The sequence below is a fragment of the Condylura cristata genome, unplaced genomic scaffold (assembly GCF_000260355.1).
Source record: "Condylura cristata isolate star-nosed mole 26May11 unplaced genomic scaffold, ConCri1.0 scaffold00021, whole genome shotgun sequence".
Taxonomy (NCBI): Eukaryota; Metazoa; Chordata; class Mammalia; order Eulipotyphla; family Talpidae; genus Condylura; species Condylura cristata.
Window position 1 is genome coordinate 30107478 of NW_004567122.1, and position 17921 is coordinate 30125398.

The 17921-nt window shown below is 35.1% G+C and overlaps 1 protein-coding gene across 8 annotated transcripts in view; it reads left to right on the forward strand.

Moving 5' to 3' along the window:
* LOC101623890 (ankyrin repeat and KH domain-containing protein 1) overlaps window positions 1–17921 on the forward strand; it is a 130459-nt gene that overhangs the window by 94564 nt on the left and 17974 nt on the right. For all 8 annotated transcript variants that reach the window (XM_012727829.1, XM_012727830.1, XM_012727833.1 and 5 more), the window contains 12 exons: window positions 2192–2337; window positions 2509–2620; window positions 3350–3495; window positions 3989–4131; window positions 4868–5081; window positions 6981–7156; window positions 7353–7515; window positions 9659–9754; window positions 10256–10372; window positions 14309–14483; window positions 15209–15665; window positions 16110–16256. In XM_012727829.1, the coding sequence (XP_012583283.1) occupies window positions 2192–2337; window positions 2509–2620; window positions 3350–3495; window positions 3989–4131; window positions 4868–5081; window positions 6981–7156; window positions 7353–7515; window positions 9659–9754; window positions 10256–10372; window positions 14309–14483; window positions 15209–15665; window positions 16110–16256 (2092 nt within the window). The remainder of the gene's footprint in view (window positions 1–2191; window positions 2338–2508; window positions 2621–3349; window positions 3496–3988; window positions 4132–4867; window positions 5082–6980; window positions 7157–7352; window positions 7516–9658; window positions 9755–10255; window positions 10373–14308; window positions 14484–15208; window positions 15666–16109; window positions 16257–17921) is intronic.

Here is a 17921-nt window from a genome sequence, read left to right on the forward strand (position 1 = left end):
AAGATAGCCTTTTATTTTTTAGGAAATTTACAATAAACTATGTTTAAATAATTTTAATAAGTTAATATGAAACATAGTGATTATTTTCTTAAAATCTACACATCGTTTATATAAACCTGCAGTCTGAGATTTTTATATAGTCAGTCTTAGTATCTTATATAGAGAGCCCACAGTGTTACCCCATATATCATAAAGATTTAAGTAGCATATTTAATTTTTCTATCATCCCATTTTAGGATAGTGTATAAATTTAATTTGAATTATATGGTAACTTTTGTGATAGTGATCTTAGTCATTTTTAAAGACATTTCCTTCAGAGGAATGATATGTTTTAGAATTTATGAAAATGTCTCAATCCTGGTACAATTTTATCTGAATAACAGTTTTATGACACATTTTTTAAAGCCTTTGCCATTTTCTAGTTTTGTCTGTATAACTCATCATATGTGATTATTCCTATGAAAGTCCCTTCTATGGAATGTTTCTGAGAGTCATGTACAGAAGTATACAATAGCTGATGTAACATCATGTTTTTGATAATAGACCTGTTAAAAGATTTTTTAAAACCTACTCTGTAAAGTCTCTTATAATATCGCATTCTGGCCTCGAACTCTGATTCAACTATTTAATAAATGTTAAAAGTCTGTTTTTCATAGAAACAGGAAGATAACATGAACAAAATTTATAGTATACAGAAAAGTAGAGCTTTGGTAAGGTGTATGTTAACATAATTATAGCACCACTGTTAAAATCTTGCTGTAACATAGTAATATATCTCAATTTCTAGTGTCTGTTTTGTAGAGCTGTTTTCCAAACATCAATATTTTGAGAATGTATAACAAACTACTGCCTTTAATTCATTGAATGACAAATTTTATTTCCATTGTACATGTTTTTATAAGTGATACAAATATGTATAATAATCATTCCTACTTGTTAACCCAATAGTCAAATTATATATGTATTTTGTGGTGACAGAAGCTGCAGAAATTCATATTGTTAAGACAATCATATATATGTATGTATGTATGTATGTATGTATATATATATATATACTACATATATATATATGTGGAAAGAAGAGCACCTCACTGTGAAATATATCTATCATCTTAAAATTTGCTAAGTTATTTAAGAAGGGTACTATAATAAACTTAGTCTTTTACACTTATATACAATATCTTTGATTGGGATCCAATCATATCGAAATTTTAGAGAGAAAACTTTCTCCAGTCCTTGAAACGACTACATTCTCCCTTATGACATGTGTGTCTTGATTGATTTGAGTAATAGGTTATTGCCATGGCTGAAATTTTGTTCTCTTTTCTATATTATCTGTTTTTCTTTTTTTCTGAAATGTTTCTTTGTTTAGTGAGTAGTGTTTTATTTTTCCATACTGTGGAAAATAGTTTGGCACTTACTGTGTGCCAAACACTATTAAATTTCATTATACACATTTTTTCATGGACAACAAACAACATCCCTCTAAGATAGGTCCTATTTCCCACTCTACCGAGCCAACTCTCTCTCTCATGAAACATGGAAATATATAGAAACATAAAGATGTAATTTCAGTTTATTCACTTTCAAACACCAAGTTTTGAGATAATAAATAAAAGTCCCAGTACTCATTTTTTAAATTGTTAGGTTTTTAGACATTGATTATTTTAGCAGATTTTCAAATTGAATACTGAATTTTCAAAACTATTTGAGAATTTTTAATTTTCTCTGCTACATAGATAATAGTCTAACTTGTTACTTGTTCCCCCCCCCTTTTTTTTATTTTTCTCAGGATATTTTTGTCTAATTTTCTTTTACAAAATTGTACTTTTTCATTGGAAACTATTTTCTCCCTATTAACAATGTAAAAGACTGCCATTTGTTGTATTGTCGACTGGTACCATACTAAGTATTTTACCTGCATTATCGCAAGCAGTCTTTCCCAAACCTTTCAAGGCAGGCACTCATTTTACATTTAAGAAAACTAAGGCTCAGAGAGATTAAATTACTTCCTGAAGATCAGAAAATCAGTGGAAAACTGGTAATTAAACTAGGAATTAATAGGTCAATCTGAGTCCAAAATTTGTGATTTAATGACTATATTATTGCTTATAGAATTTTCTATTTTCTGTGTTTTTCTGTGGCTTTATTCTTTTAAGCAGAATTCAGCAGTATGAATATTGTTTTTCAGCTGTGAGTAGCAGAGTGCCCACTGGTTCAAACAGTTCCTCTCAGACTACAGAATGTCTTACACCTGAACCCTGCTCACAGTCTCCAAGCATTGTGACTCCCCAGGCTATGCCCCCTGTGTACCCTTCAGTTGACATCGATGCACATGTGAGTTTATTCCTTTATTTAAATTTAGTTTTTACATTCTGCTTTTTTTATTTGGAAAAGAAAATTATTGTAGATTCATTATGAAAATAAGTGTTTTTTGCTTTTTGATAATTCTGTTATAAACAATCGCACGCCCCTCTCCCAAATTTTTTTCTTCTTTCCTTTGCCCAGACTGAAAGCAATCATGACACAGCTTTAACACTAGCTTGTGCGGGTGGTCATGAAGAACTTGTATCTGTACTCATTGCACGAGATGCTAAAATTGAGCACAGAGACAAAAAAGGTAAGATAAATCAGAATAAAATCTGAGTATGGTTATGTGGACAAATTCATTTTCTCCCTGTTGATTTCACTATCCTAAGTAGTTCTTAGACGGCCTCACTGAAAAAATGGATAAACATACTTCAATTGGGAATATCAAAATTTGTTTAAATAGAGCCAAATTGCTTGAAAAATTGGATTTAAATCATCCATGAAGTATATAGCAAGTTGGAATTGTCTTTCTCCTAAGTCCAAAGGAAGAGTATGCAGGGTGTCTTAAGTTCATTATTAGTATAAACATTATAATTTTGTTGACTTTGGGATCTCTCCTGGGTGGCCTAGGGGTTAAGTCTTAGTGCTATCACCTCAGCAGCCTGACTTTGATCCCTGGCCAGGAACTAACTGACATATGGCACAGCAGACCTCTCTTGTCTCATCTGCCCTCTGCTCCCCTTAGCTAAGTATTTCAATAAATCACCCACTTTGCTTCCCACTTTGTCTATGGTGAATCCTCTCCCTGCAACTCTGGCCTACACCCCAGTTCTTGTATGCAAGAATAAATAAAATCTTTGTAAAAATAATAGTTTTGTTGACTTGGCATATCTTTTTGTATCAAAAGAAAGCTTAGAGAAGTTTTATGCTAAATGGTTATAATATCTGCTCCCAAAACTTTTATTTTTTCCTAATAGAGAATTGAAAACAGTCACTTAGTAAAGAAAATTTTTATGAGATTTTTTATTGTCTGCTTTAGGTTTTACACCACTGATCCTGGCTGCAACAGCAGGGCATGTTGGAGTTGTTGAAATCCTTTTAGATAAAGGTGGAGATATAGAAGCACAATCTGAACGAACTAAAGATACTCCACTTTCATTGGCATGTTCTGGTGGACGACAGGAGGTGTGTTAATATTAATGTTCATTTTTTAGTCATTTTGCATGTATTTTTAATATGCATATGCTTTGTAATTTAGCAACATGAATAAAACTTAATATGTTTCGATCTATTACATGTATTAACTTTAATGGGAATATTAAGTGCCCTTATAAGCAATTTATTTCTTTCCCTTTAGGCAAAATAAGAATAGTCCTTAGACTTTCATTGGGCTGATTGAAACAAATATACTAACACATAAAATACCAGTTATGACTTAGCAGTTGATAAAACAGAAGAGTAACATCGTGTTATTTCAATATAATTGGGATTTCAGAGCTTCAAATTCCTAGATAGAAAATGGAATCCAGTTTTCTACTGTTGTATTGTATAATAAGACCTACTTAAAATGTTAGATATTTAGCCAAGGAAATTTTAAGTCCTTTTTTTTGTGCTTCCCTCATTGTCAGTTCAGCCCATGATAAAAGCTGGCTTTCTCTGTCCATATTTTATTTTGTAGGTGGTAGACTTGCTGCTGGCTCGAGGTGCAAATAAAGAACACAGGAATGTATCTGATTATACACCACTGAGTCTAGCTGCGTCTGGAGGATATGTTAATATCATTAAGATTCTGCTTAATGCTGGGGCAGAAATTAATTCAAGGTATCTATCATCTGTCCTTTTAATTACTTGTAATTAGTAATTATTCCTTGAAGTTAAATCTTTTCCTATATGACTTGGACAAATCAAACTTTTAACTAAGACAGTGTTTAATTTCTAAGTTCCAACAGTTTCCAATTACTATTCCTATAGTGTGCTTATAAACAATTGTAACTTACAAGTTTATTAAGATGACTTTTTGAAGAGGTATTTCATAAAATGCTTTGTCAGGTTGGTTGGAAATTTATAAAATAGGGGTTATGGGCCCTCCCTGGTGGCGCAGCGGGTTAAAGCACTGCACTGAGAAGCTAAAGCCACTTCCGCATGAGTTCGATTCCCGCCTGCCCCGGAGGTGACCACATGGTGTGGCAGACCTCTCCTGACCCACCCGCTGCTCCCCTCAGCAGTGTGCTTCGTCGATCTGCCTGTTCTGCTCCCCACTCTGTCTCTGGTGAAGCCTCTCACCGCCCCTGAGCCTCTAGCCTGTACCCCGGTTCTGTATGTACAAATAAATAAATCTTTAAAAAAAAATTAAAAAAGAAAAATAGGGGTTATGTTTTAAATTGATAGGTTTTTCCTGTTTGTTATTGTTAGTATAAATAAATGAAATCTACTCACTAGTGTCAACCCTTTTGACCAAGTATTTTCATCTTTAATATTATCTGTGCTTTTTAGAAAACACTAGACAACATACGATTTTAATTTACTAAAGCACATTCTCCTCTCCCATCCCCCTTAGGACTGGGAGTAAATTAGGTATTTCTCCCTTGATGTTGGCTGCAATGAATGGACATGTTCCTGCAGTGAAACTGCTACTTGATATGGGTTCAGACATTAATGCCCAGATAGAGACCAACCGGAACACAGCTCTCACCTTGGCTTGTTTCCAGGGCCGAGCAGAAGTAGTGAGTTTGCTTCTGGACCGAAAAGCCAATGTTGAACATAGAGCAAAGGTAAGAATTTTATAACTTATCAATTACTTCAGATACATTTCTAGTGGAAAGAACATGGCACTTTAAAGCAAATGAAATATGTTATTTCAAATTATCTGTGAGTTAAAACTGATGCCCCCTGACTGGGGAATTGTACTACTGCATAGGGTCAGTGATACACTATTATGATCATGATACTTATTAGAGACAATGAAGAAAAAAGAATAAGTATTTTTTTTCCAACCTCAGCAGTGAGTGGCTCTTTCCCCCAGTTTGCAATTTTATAGAGTTCTTTAATATAAAAAATTTTTAATTTAATGAGATATGTGCTTATCATTGTTTTTTTAAAAAGCCCCCAGTCAGAAAAGTTGTGCTGTGGGCCTTCCAGGTGTCCTAGGGTTGAAATCTCAGCATTACCTCTGTGGCCTGAGTTCAGTCTGACCCTGTCAGGGAGCTAACCCATATATGATGCAGCAGATCTCTCCTGTCTTGCCCTCTGCTCCCCTCAGCAGTGTATTTCAGACAATCTGCCTGTTCTGTTCCCCAGTATGTCTCTGATGAATCCTCTCACCATTCCCCACCGCCGTACATCTGGCCCACACCCCAGTTCAACACAAATAATAAAACATTAAAAAAAAATACTGTTTTGATTATAAAATTAAGACAACTAAAATCAAATCTGACTTTGAAAGATACAATTTCACGACCAAATGGGGTTGATTTTTGGTTCAGTATCCAAAAATCAATTAATGTAATAAACATATCAAAAAGAAAAATAAAAGCCATATGATCATATCAATAAATGCTGAGAAAGCATTTGACAAAGTTTATGGATATTTTTGTCATACAGTGTTTCATATTACTTGTGAGGTCTTTAGAGCCCTTGTAATAAGTAGTTTACATAGAATTCTTTATAATCACTGGCCAATCTGGGGTAGTATAAATTGAAAAGGTTTAAATGAAATCTCACATTTTCTCATAAACTTCATTTGTGTTATTTCTTAAAATGTAAAGCAACATTTATGTTTCTAATTAAGCAATTAGAAAGTGCAATTTCCCTGCATACTTTTTATTGCATGGAGAAATGAGCCTTAACTCATTTTTCCTTCAAGTTTTCCTTTTTGTATTATTGTTTTGGAAATGATACCAGTAGAAGATACCTTGTGGCAAAAATATTGGTGACTCATGAGCAAAATACACAGATAAAGGGCCCTCCCTGGTGGCACAACACGTTAAAGCACAGCATTATGAAGCTCACTGTAGCCACTGCAGCACAAGTTCAATCCCCCACCAGGCAGCTGACCCACATGCCCTGGCAGACCTCTCTGACCCGCCCACTGCTTCCTTCAGCAGTGTACTTGGTTATCTGCCTGTTCTGCTCCCCACTGTGTCTCTGGTAAATCTTCTCACCCACCACACCTCTGGCCTGTACCCCATTTCTGTATGCACAAATAAATAAATGTTTGAAAAAACACAGATAAATAAAATCTATGAAGTGGTATTTTAATCTATGTATGCAAGTGAGTAAAATTTAAACAATTTATTCTGAGTTCTTAGCATTCTGTTTTCAGAGTGTATTCTCAGCAGTTTGCACATTAGACACTATACCACTTAATTTTCTTTGAATTAATTTTAAAACATTTCTTTCATTGAACAGAGGTTAGTCTCATGTAAATTTATAACCATATAGAAGTTAGTAATTTTTTTTTTTACTTGTGGCAGTTAGTATTTTAAGATAAGTGAATTTACTCTAGCTTGTCTAATTTAACCTTACAATTTTCACTTCTATTTAGTGTATTTCAAGACAATGAATATTACTTAGGTCTTAGAGAAAAATCAGAATAGAGTTCACTTATATAAGTCACTTTCTTTTTAAAGAAAATATATTAATGTATTATAATACTTTTGTGTTTTAAACAGACTGGTCTTACCCCTTTGATGGAAGCTGCATCTGGAGGATATGCAGAGGTTGGAAGAGTTCTCCTTGATAAAGGAGCAGATGTTAATGCACCTCCTGTGCCTTCCTCAAGAGATACTGCTTTAACAATAGCAGCAGACAAAGGTCACTACAAATTTTGTGAGCTCCTGATTAATAGGTGAGTAATATATATATTCTGTATACAACTTGCTATGATCCCTTTAAAGTTATTAAAATTGTTTTTACTTTATTGACCTTTTTAAAAGAACAACTATTGGCAAGCTGCTTTGTAAAAAATAAAAGACAGTAGAGAAAAGTAGAAATGTTAGCCTTATCATAGGAAACATACTATATTAACATTCTTTGATTTATAGGGGAGCTCATATTGATGTTCGTAATAAGAAGGGAAACACACCACTTTGGTTGGCATCCAATGGCGGTCATTTCGATGTGGTGCAGTTGCTAGTGCAAGCAGGTGCTGATGTGGATGCAGCAGATAATCGAAAAATTACACCTCTTATGTCAGCATTTCGAAAGGTAATTTGATATTGGAAGAAAAGATAAAATTTAATTACTTTAAATTACATGGGAAAAGTTAAATTGATCTTGGGGTATGGACTATTTCCATGTACAGATCACTGTTATCTTTCCATTCTTTTTGTGGCCAAATATAATATTTATGTGGTAGTTCAGTATAGTCATATATTGACTAGTTTTGTTATGTTGTCAGTTAAACATTGATGTAAGTGCAGATAACATGGATGGATGTCTATCTAAGGAAGAACAAAAATAAATGCACTCTTCTATTCAAATTTATTAACCTGCATATGGATATATAGATTGGGAAGTTTATAAAGGCCAAATTTATGATTCTTTTCTACCATTCTTTTATACAGCTGTACAATGGGTACAGTACTTGATACGTGCTAGGTGATCACTAAAAGCTATTAAATGAAGACAGTTTATGTGTCTCTTAAAAAAAAAAAAATAGGCCCTCCCTGGTGGCGCAGCGGGTTAAAGCACAGCACTGAGAAGCTAAAGCCAGGTCCACATGAGTTCAATTCCTGCCTGCCCTGGAGGTGACCACATGGCATGGCAGATCTCTCCTGACCCGCCCACTGCTCCCCTCAGCAGTGTACTTCCTCAATCTGCCTGTTCTGCTCCCCACTCTGTCTCTGGTGAAGCCTCTCGCCACCCCTGAACCTCTGGCCTGTATCCCAGTTCTGTATGTATAAATAAATAAATCTTTAAAAAAATATTTTTTTTCTAGACTTAATTCCTTCCAAATGTTTTTCTTTACTTTTAATTGAGAGATAACTTATAGTGATGTGTAAAGACCTAAGGTGAAAACCTTAATTAGTCTTGGTAAATGCATAGTCATGTAACCCAAGCCCCATATAGTTATAAAATACTTCTATAAGCCTAAATAGTTCCATCATACTCATTCCAAAATTTCTGCCCCAGAAGCAACTGCTTTTCTGATTTTTGTCACCATCAGTCTTATTCTTAAAGATGTTTTAGAACCTTAATGGGGTTTTGGGGGTGTGTGGAAGCTGTACAAGTTTAGTTAATGTTAAACTAGTTATACTTAGAGTGATCACAGATCTTTAGTCTTTGATAATGATATTTCGAAAGCGTTCTACTTATGGGCCCTCCCTGGTGGCTTAATGGCTTAGGACACAGCACTGAAAGCTAGCCACAGCAATTTCAGTGCAAGTTCAATCCCCGCCCCGGAGGTGATCCACATAGTTCAGCAGACCTCTCCTGTCGCGCCTGCTGTTCCCTCAGCAGTGTACTTCGTTGATCTGCCTGTTCTGTTCCTGACTGTGTCTCTGGTGAATACTTTCACTGCCCCTGCACCTCTTGCCTGTACCCAGTTCTGTATGAATAAATAAGGAAATAAATATTTTTTAAAGCATGTTCTATTTATGCCATTTACAGCAGCATAGATAGAGCTAGAAAGGATCATGCTCAGTGGAATAAGTCAGAAGGGAAAAAAAATATACTGGATGATTTCACTTATAGGAGGAATATAGGTGAACCAAATAAGACAGGGGGAAAAAATAATAACAAAACAAAAACGAGCAATTACAAACCAGAGATACCCTGCACAGGAAGGGGAGAGAGAGTACTAAGAAGGAGGGAGTGAGGAGTGCCGGAGACTGTGGTGATGGGTAATGGTGATGGGGGTATTAGGGTGGGGGTTGGGGGGGGAAGGAAACATTGTTTTAAAATGAACAACAAAGTAAATAGATAAATTAATTAATTTAATTAAAAATAAACACAGGAACAGCAAATAATGTAACCATCATAATAAAAGAGGCTATTCCTTTCTAAACAATTTTTTGCAATCTGGAACATACTCCTTGTTTCACAACTAATTTCTCTTTTAGATTTAATTTCATACCTCAAATTTTATTTTATTAATAAATTTTTTTTATATTTTTCTATAAAGTTTTGTTACTTTTAGGGCAGGCTAAATTAAAAAAATATCTTTTGATCTACCATATATTCCTGAGGATGATCTATTTACCTATTTCAGTTTATTAACACTATTTTCTAATTTGATTTGTAAGTTAGTAAGTGATCTGGAAGTAATAGAATTCCTTTTATTATTAAGTGTAAATATATGGGTAATATTTAAGAGAATCTTTTATATTTTTTGTTGTACTCTTTATAGGGTCATGTAAAAGTTGTTCAATATTTGGTGAAAGAAGTCAATCAGTTCCCTTCTGATATAGAATGCATGAGATACATAGCAACAATTACAGATAAGGTAGGTTTAATATGCTCTTGAAGCACATTTTTGTTATTTGTGGAATTGTTGGTGTGTGCAGTTAACAACTTGTTCTTTTTGTTCTCTCAGACTGATGACGTGATCTTTCTGTTTTAGTTTTTCCATTTGTAAGTCAAGAATGGGTATAATTCTTTTGATAAGTTATTTTGAGATGCCCTTTGTTACTATACTGTAATTATAGTGACTGAAGCTAAAGTTTGTTATTTGATTATTAGCTTGCTTAGAAAGTTTTTCAAGAACACGTTAACTTTTTGGGAAAAGGTACCTTATTTTGATGAAAGACTGAATAACTAAGACTTACAGGGTAGCTTTATCTGATTTAGGGAATTTTCAGTTGTTTAAACTTTAATTCCTTAAATTTATTATGCCCATCAGCTTAAGTTCGGGGCTAGTTTGTTTTGGTTTTTGTTGTTGTTGTGTTTTATTGGCCTGTGAGTATAGGGTTTTCCTATTTTCATGTAATCCCATTTTCTACTGTAGGAACTGTTGAAAAAATGTCACCAGTGTGTTGAGACAATTGTGAAAGCTAAAGACCAACAGGCTGCAGAAGCAAATAAGAATGCAAGTATTCTTTTAAAGGAACTTGACCTGGAAAAGGTGAGTGGGAAAAATAAATTTCCTTTCGAGAAGTTGTTGAAAATCTGCTAATATAAATCAACAACATATGATCAATAATCTTAACAAAATCTCTTTCAAACAGAAATGACTAATAGATTGCCAACCCACTATCAATTTTTTATTTTCACCTCAATTTTTTTTTTAAGATTTATTTATTCATACAGAACTGGGTATAGGCCAGAGATGCAGAGGGTGAGAGGATTCACTAGGGACAGAGTGGGGAGCAAAACAGGCAGATTGACCAAGTACACTGCTGAGGGCAGCAGCGGGCGGGTCAGGAGAGGTCTGCCACGCCATGTGGTCACCTCCGGGGCAGGCGGGGATCGAACTCATGAGGAAGTGGCTTAAGCTTCTTAGTGCAGTGCTTTAACCCACTGCGCCACCAGGGAAGGCCTCACCTCAAATATTTTAAACCATGTAAGTGAAGAATTTATTTCCAAGTAAATTACAGTTTATGAAATAGTACTACTCTCTACATGGTTTTAATATTAGTCTAAGAAGAAATTTACTAAAACATTGGAAATCTGGGGCCTCCCAGATGGCACAGGGTTAAAAACTCAGCACTAGCAAGCTATCCCCAGCCACTGTGGTATGAGTTTGATTCCCGACCAGGGAACTAACCCACATGGCACAGGAGACCTTTTCTGCTTGCCCACTGCTCCCCTCTGCAGTGTTATTGCAGTAGATATGCCTGTTCTGCTCCCCACTCTGTCTCTGGTGAATCCTCTCACTCCATACTCACACACCTCTGTCCTATACCCCAGATCTTATATGCATAAATAAATAAAAATATCATTAAGAACCTATACACTCTACAGTGTTTGTTGCAGCACTATTTACTATAGCTCAAACATGGAACAAGTTAAATGCTCAATAGAAAATTGGATCAAGAAGAGCCACATAAAGGAACACCATTCAGCCATAAGGAAAAAGAAATGCTGCCAGTTAACAGCGAAATTAAAATAGTTCAAGAGAATTGTGTGTAGTAAAGAAATTAGAATGAAAATTTTGAACATCTATATGTTAGACAATTCAACAACATGAAACACTTATTAAAATCTAGCAGATATTAATAAACAGAAGTTTCTGAGGCTAAGAGGTATCAGAAGGGTAGAATAGTCAAGACTATAAACGATGGTGGTAGGAAACAAAAAGGGGGAAAATAGTAAATAGATGAAGAGTCCTCAATTTTATGAATAGTAAGAATGATTACAATTTTTGACCAGGTTGGCAAAATTTAAAATAAAAGTTTGGTGATTGCTACTGATGGCAAGGATGTGAAGAAATTATTTACGCGAGTATACACTTTTTGGTGTATGACCTAAATTAGTGTAACTACTAAGACCAATTGACAAATAACAATGACAAAAAAGCAGTGTACCCTTAGTCCAGTCATTCATTTATAGATGTTTAACCTAAGGTAAATATTTAGACAACTGCTGAAAGATGGGAATATATAAAGACATTCATTGTTGCCTTATTCATGATACAAAAGGAATAGTAGAAGTCTTAAAGCTTATCATTAGATTATTAAGTAAGTTTTAATACCTCCATGATAAGCTTGATTTCAGTTAAAATCATAGAGGAAAAATTAATATTCACTTCAAAGTAAAGTGATGTTTAAAGCTAACTGACTACTGAGGCCCCTTCCCTTGGCTGTAGTTTTTATTTTTGTCTATTGCAGCAGGGTTGTGGTCAGAAATTCCCTAAATAGCTGGTGTGCTTTCACTCCAGTAGCGATGAAATGAGTTTTAGCTGTATATGCAAACTCTTCTTTTAGTCCATAGATTTTTCTATCAGTTGCCTAATAGTTAATATCCTTTACAGACCATATGGCCTCTATCATAACTGTTTGTCTCAGCTGTTATAGTACAAACCAGTTGCGGAGAAATGTGAGTGTGTTCCAATAGGACTTGATTTATGAACACTAAAATTTGAAATTCTATAATTTTCATGTGTCAAAGAGGTCATCTTTTTTTCTCACCATTTAGGACACAAAAGCCAATCTTAGCTTTAGAGTCATACAAATATAAGGCAGGTGACTGCATTTGGCATTCAGACTATAACTTGCTCTTCTCCAGTTTAGATAATTAAAAATTCCAAAGGATAATCAATTTACCTCCAGAATGGGAAATTACAGTTTTTTATTTGTTTGTTTGTTTTTAAGATTTATTTATTTATGCATGCAGAACTGGGGAACAGGCCAGAGGTATGGGGGTTTGGGGATTCACCACAGCCAGAGTAGAGAGCAGAACAGGCACTGAAAGACACTTTTGAGGGAAGTAGCAGATAGGTCAGGAGAGGTCTGCCGTGCCATGTGGGTCAGCTCCCTGGTGAGGGATCAAATTTGAGCCACAGTGGCTACGATAGTTTCACGGTGCTGTGCTTTAACCCGTTGTGCCACTAGGGAGGGCCTGGGAAATTACAGTTTTAAGGAAAATACTTTGCTTGATTTTTAAAAGGGCTGAACTGCATGGACAAATTCAATGATGAGCCTGTTTGGATAATTCCCATAGAATAAGGAGTACCTTGATATGTTTTCTACTTGTTTACAATTTTCATGGTGTTGCTAGACAACTAGTAATATTATTATGACCTCCTTTCTGAAACAATTTACACTTTCTAGTACTAACCAAAGCAAATGTTAGTAGAATTTCAAGATAGTGAGAATCATGAATGTGACTCTTAGAATTGTACCATGGGGGAAAATTTGTATAATAGCCTCTTGTCAGTATTCTTACAGTGAAATTTGTATTATAAGAATCATAAGAACTGCATTTTATTCATATAGATAGCTTATAAATGTATTTTTACCAACTTTACTAAGATTTAATTCAGATACTGTACATTTCACCCATTTACTGTGTATAACTCAATGGCTTTTACTATATTCATAGAATTGTACAGCCATCACCATAATCAATTTTAGAACATTTTCATTATCCTAAAATGAAACCTCATACCCCTTAGGTTTGAGCCCTCCATTCTGGGTAACCACTAATCTACTTTCTGTCTCAATGGATTTGGTTATTTTAGACATTTCATATAAATAGAATCACACACTTATATGAATGATATTATGTGATTAGTTTTTTTTTTTTAACTTCACAATGTTTTCAGCTTTCATCTATGTTGCAGAATATCAATACTTTGTTTCTTTTCAAAACTTGGCTGAACAATCTTTTTATAGATGTATCACATTGTTTTTTTAACTCATCTGGACAGTTAGGTTGTTTTCACTTCAGAAATGTAGGTGTTTTAAATGGGTCATGTTTTCATTCCCCTTGGGATATGTCAGTGAATGAAACTGCTATTCATTATTTAACCATTTGAGGAAGACAAGTTTGTTTTCCAAGACTAGACCATTTTGCCATCAGTATATGAAAGTCCAAATTCTCCACACCTGACCAATACTTATTTTATCTTTTTCTTTCATTATAGCCATCCCAGAGGATGTGAAATGGGTATCTCAAAGTGGTTTTGATTTGCTTTTCCTAATGGCTAGTGATATGTGATATTGAGCATTGGGTTCTTCCTGTGTTTATTGACCATGTATATACGTTCTTTGAATAAATAATCTATTCACATCCTTAGCCCATTTTTAATTATTTGTCTTTTCATGATTGAGTTTCAAGAGTTCTTTGTATATTCTAAATATAAGTGCTTCACCAGATGTATGATTTGCATATTTTCCCTCATCTTACAAATTGTCTTTACTTTCTCAGTGGTTCCTTTGAAGCACAAAAACTTTGCAGTTTGATGATGTCCACTTTATCTAGTTTTTCTTTTGTTGCTTTTATAAATGTCATTTGAAGCTGACATCCATGGGACGCCTCATGTAACATAAATAAGCTTATTTCTCCTTTATTTTAAATTATTCCATTTTGGTAAGTGATATACCTGCTATATTTGCAGTCAAGAGAAGAGAGCAGAAAGCAGGCTCTTGCAGCTAAGAGAGAGAAAAGAAAAGAGAAGAGAAAAAAGAAAAAAGAGGAGCAGAAAAGGAAGCAGGAAGAAGATGAGGAAAACAAACCTAAGGAGAATTCAGAACTACCGGAAGATGAAGATGAAGAGGAGAATGATGAAGATGGTAAGAAGTGACCTGAGTTAGTGATAAATTTTCTTGTGTTTATCAACGTGCTGCTTGTTTCCATTATCTGTAGTTGTTACTTTAATATGAAATTAATACTTTTATAGTATTTCTAAATATTTTACAGTGTAAAGTGATACAGGAAAACAGAAGGGGAAGGTAAACACGTAATTCGAATTTTAATTACAATTTAAAGTACACTGTAGAACATTGTTTATGTCCTAAATTGAGGCAGTAAAAGACTGGTTTTACCAGCTAGTTTTCTTGTTCTTCCCTGTTCTTTGTTCCTCCAATTGAAAAATGGAGAGAAGTCTAGTTTCTCAAACTTTTAATACAAGGTTCATGCTTGAAGCTATGTAAAACTGGGGTTCATTACTCTTTGTTGTTATTGTACCGTCTAGCAGTGATGTAGTAGGCAAATACCTTTTCCTCTAATTTTTAAATATTATTTGAAAAGTTTATTAAATGCGAACTGTATTGTGATTTTTGGTTAGTTCATGAGACCACCTGGTCTTAAATAGGTATATATGGTTTGTGCCAAGTTAAACAAGTATGGCGTAGTATATTGTTTTGTTCTTTATTTACTAGTGAATACTAGGGAAAGGAAAGTATGGCCTAAGGGATTGCATTGTTGTGAATCATTAGGTATATTCTGTATATTTCTTTTGAGGATTTTAAAGATCTGTGACTCACAATGTGATTTTTATCCTTTTTGGTAATTTCAGTGGAGCAAGAAGTTCCTATAGAACCTCCTAGTGCAACCACCACTACCACAATTGGAATCTCTGCAACATCTGCAACCTTCACAAATGTATTTGGGAAAAAAAGAGCCAATGTGGTGACAACCCCCAGTACCAATCGGAAAAACAAGAAGAACAAAACAAAAGAGACCCCACCCACTACACATTTAATATTACCAGAACAACATATGTCTTTAGCACAGCAAAAAGCAGATAAAAACAAAATAAATGGAGAACCCAGAGGTGGTGGTGCAGGTGGAAACAGTGATTCAGATAACCTGGACAGCACAGATTGCAACAGTGAGAGTAGTAGTGGTGGTAAAAGCCAAGAGTTAAATTTTACTGTGGATATGAATTCCTCTAGTGATAAGAGATATTCTACATTGCTACTCCATTCCCAAGATGAAAAGTCAAATACTGCCACCAACAAACCTCAAACACGGTAAGTTTTTCTGATTTGTTGGCTCTGCATCCGCCTTTTCTTTTTCATGCCTAACACAAGAATTTGAAGTACATTCTGTAAGCACAAGATGTATTAAAACAATTTGTAAGTCTGCCATATTATCTGTCCTTAGTATTCAAAGGTCAAATTCACCTGTGTCCTTATGATCATGTCTGTTAAGAAATAATACTAGAAATTTTGAAATTGTAAATATTGGCATACCTTGATTTGATCTCTTATTGATTATGGTCAGTCCAACTTTTGACTTTTGAATCCATTTTAATACTAATATAGATGAACTCTATCCTGTTTCTATTTTTCTGAACTTTGGTTATTAACTGTATCAACTTTTAATTAAAATATTTTGGCATAACTGTAATAATAGACACAAGTTTCTGCCTTTAAATTTATATTTAATGTTTACTTATTCATATTTCTTTTCAGACTTGAAGGTGAAGTGAATTCTAATTCTTTATCAGCTGGCTACAAGTCAGTGTCATTGCCATTAAGCTCTCCAAACATGAAGTTAAATTTGACAAGCCCTAAAAGGGGACAGAAAAGAGAAGAAGGATGGAAAGAAGTTGTACGAAGGTAAGAATTATGGGTCTCATATATTCCTTTCATATATTTATTTTCCTTTTGTAAGAAGGTTCAATTAATAATTTGAATATGAATGTTACTTTAAATTTTAATGGCATACTAAACCCATAGTAGCCTAAAACAATGTGTAAATTTTTATGTACATATTTATATGACACACAAATGTTGGCTTTTGAATTTAAAAAAATATTAAAACAAGATATACAGAAGTTTCTGTAAAAGCCATACAAAATGGTCTTAAGCTTCCTCAAGGGCAGATTCTATACTAAACACCAAAAACACAATTTTTTAGTGAGGGCTCTGATTTTTATTTGATAGCCCCATTTTGGTTCAATTAGTCAAGCTTTTTTATCTACCTAGTGCTTTAAGTAAAGCTATAATTGGCTGGAGAGCATGTGCTTTTTTTTTTTTTTTGCGCATACAGAACTGGGATATAGGCCAGAGGTGCAGGGGCAGTGAGAGGATACACCAAAGACAGAGTAGGGAGCACAACCGGCATATTGACAAAGTACAATGCTGAGGAGAGCAGCCGGGAAAACAGGAAAGGTCTGCTGCACCATGTGGGTCACCTCCCTGGCCAGGGATCAAACTTGCACTAAATTGGCTGCAACTAGCTTTCAGTTTTGTGCTTTAATCCATTCCCACCAGTGAGGGCCCATGGAGAGTGTATATGATTTTAACCAGTGCAATTGGATCAAGATAAAAAGAGTAAAGAGGGCCCTCCCTGGTGGTGCAGCGGGTTAAAGCACAGCACTAAGAAGCTAAAGCCACTTCCGCATGAGTTCGATTCCTGCCTGCCCTGGAGGAGACCACATGGTGCGGCAGACCTCTCCTGACCCGCCCGCCGCTCCCCTTAGCGGTGTACTTCATCCATCTGCCTGTTCTGCTCCCCTCGCTATCTCTGGTGAATCCTCCTACCCTCCACATCTCTGGCTTGTACCCCAGTTCCATATTAATAAATAAATAAATCTTTAAAAAAAAAAGTAAAGAACTCATAAAATTAATAAAACTAGCTTCTTCCTTAAGAAAATAAAATAAAACCACCCACACCCCTACAGATATTCCTGACAGTCACCTTCATTTACTGCTTTTTATTTAAACTGTAGGGGGAGAAATTAATAAAAGCAGAAGTGGGCCCATTGCTTTCAAATGTTTCTCACCCTCTGCTCATACTTTTCAGCAGGAAAAACGTAAATTTGGGACCCTCCCTGGTGGCAGAACAGGTTAGGGTGCAGCACTGCGAAGCTGGCCATGACCACTTCAGTGTGAGTTCAGTCCCCAGATGTGATCCACATGGTGCAACAGACCTCTCCTGTCTCTTCTGCTGCTCCCCTCAGCAGTGTACTTCCTCAGTCTACCTGTTCTGCTCCCCACTCTGACTCTGGTGAATCCTTTCAGATAAATATATTCTTCCTAACTTGTCTACATTAAGGTGATAGATTTTAATTGTGAGATATACTTTAGTGATTGCCATTGAGCATTCATTTGGAAGAAATAGTTTCAGATTAAATGTCCCTCCCTTAAAGTGGGAAATCCTGGGGTTCAACAAGAAGCACATGAAAGTCATAGATGTTGCTCTCATCTGGTTCTGCTTTAATGTTGAGAACTGGCTCTGCCAACAAACACTGTTTTCCTTGAGAAACCTGTGGGGCAGCC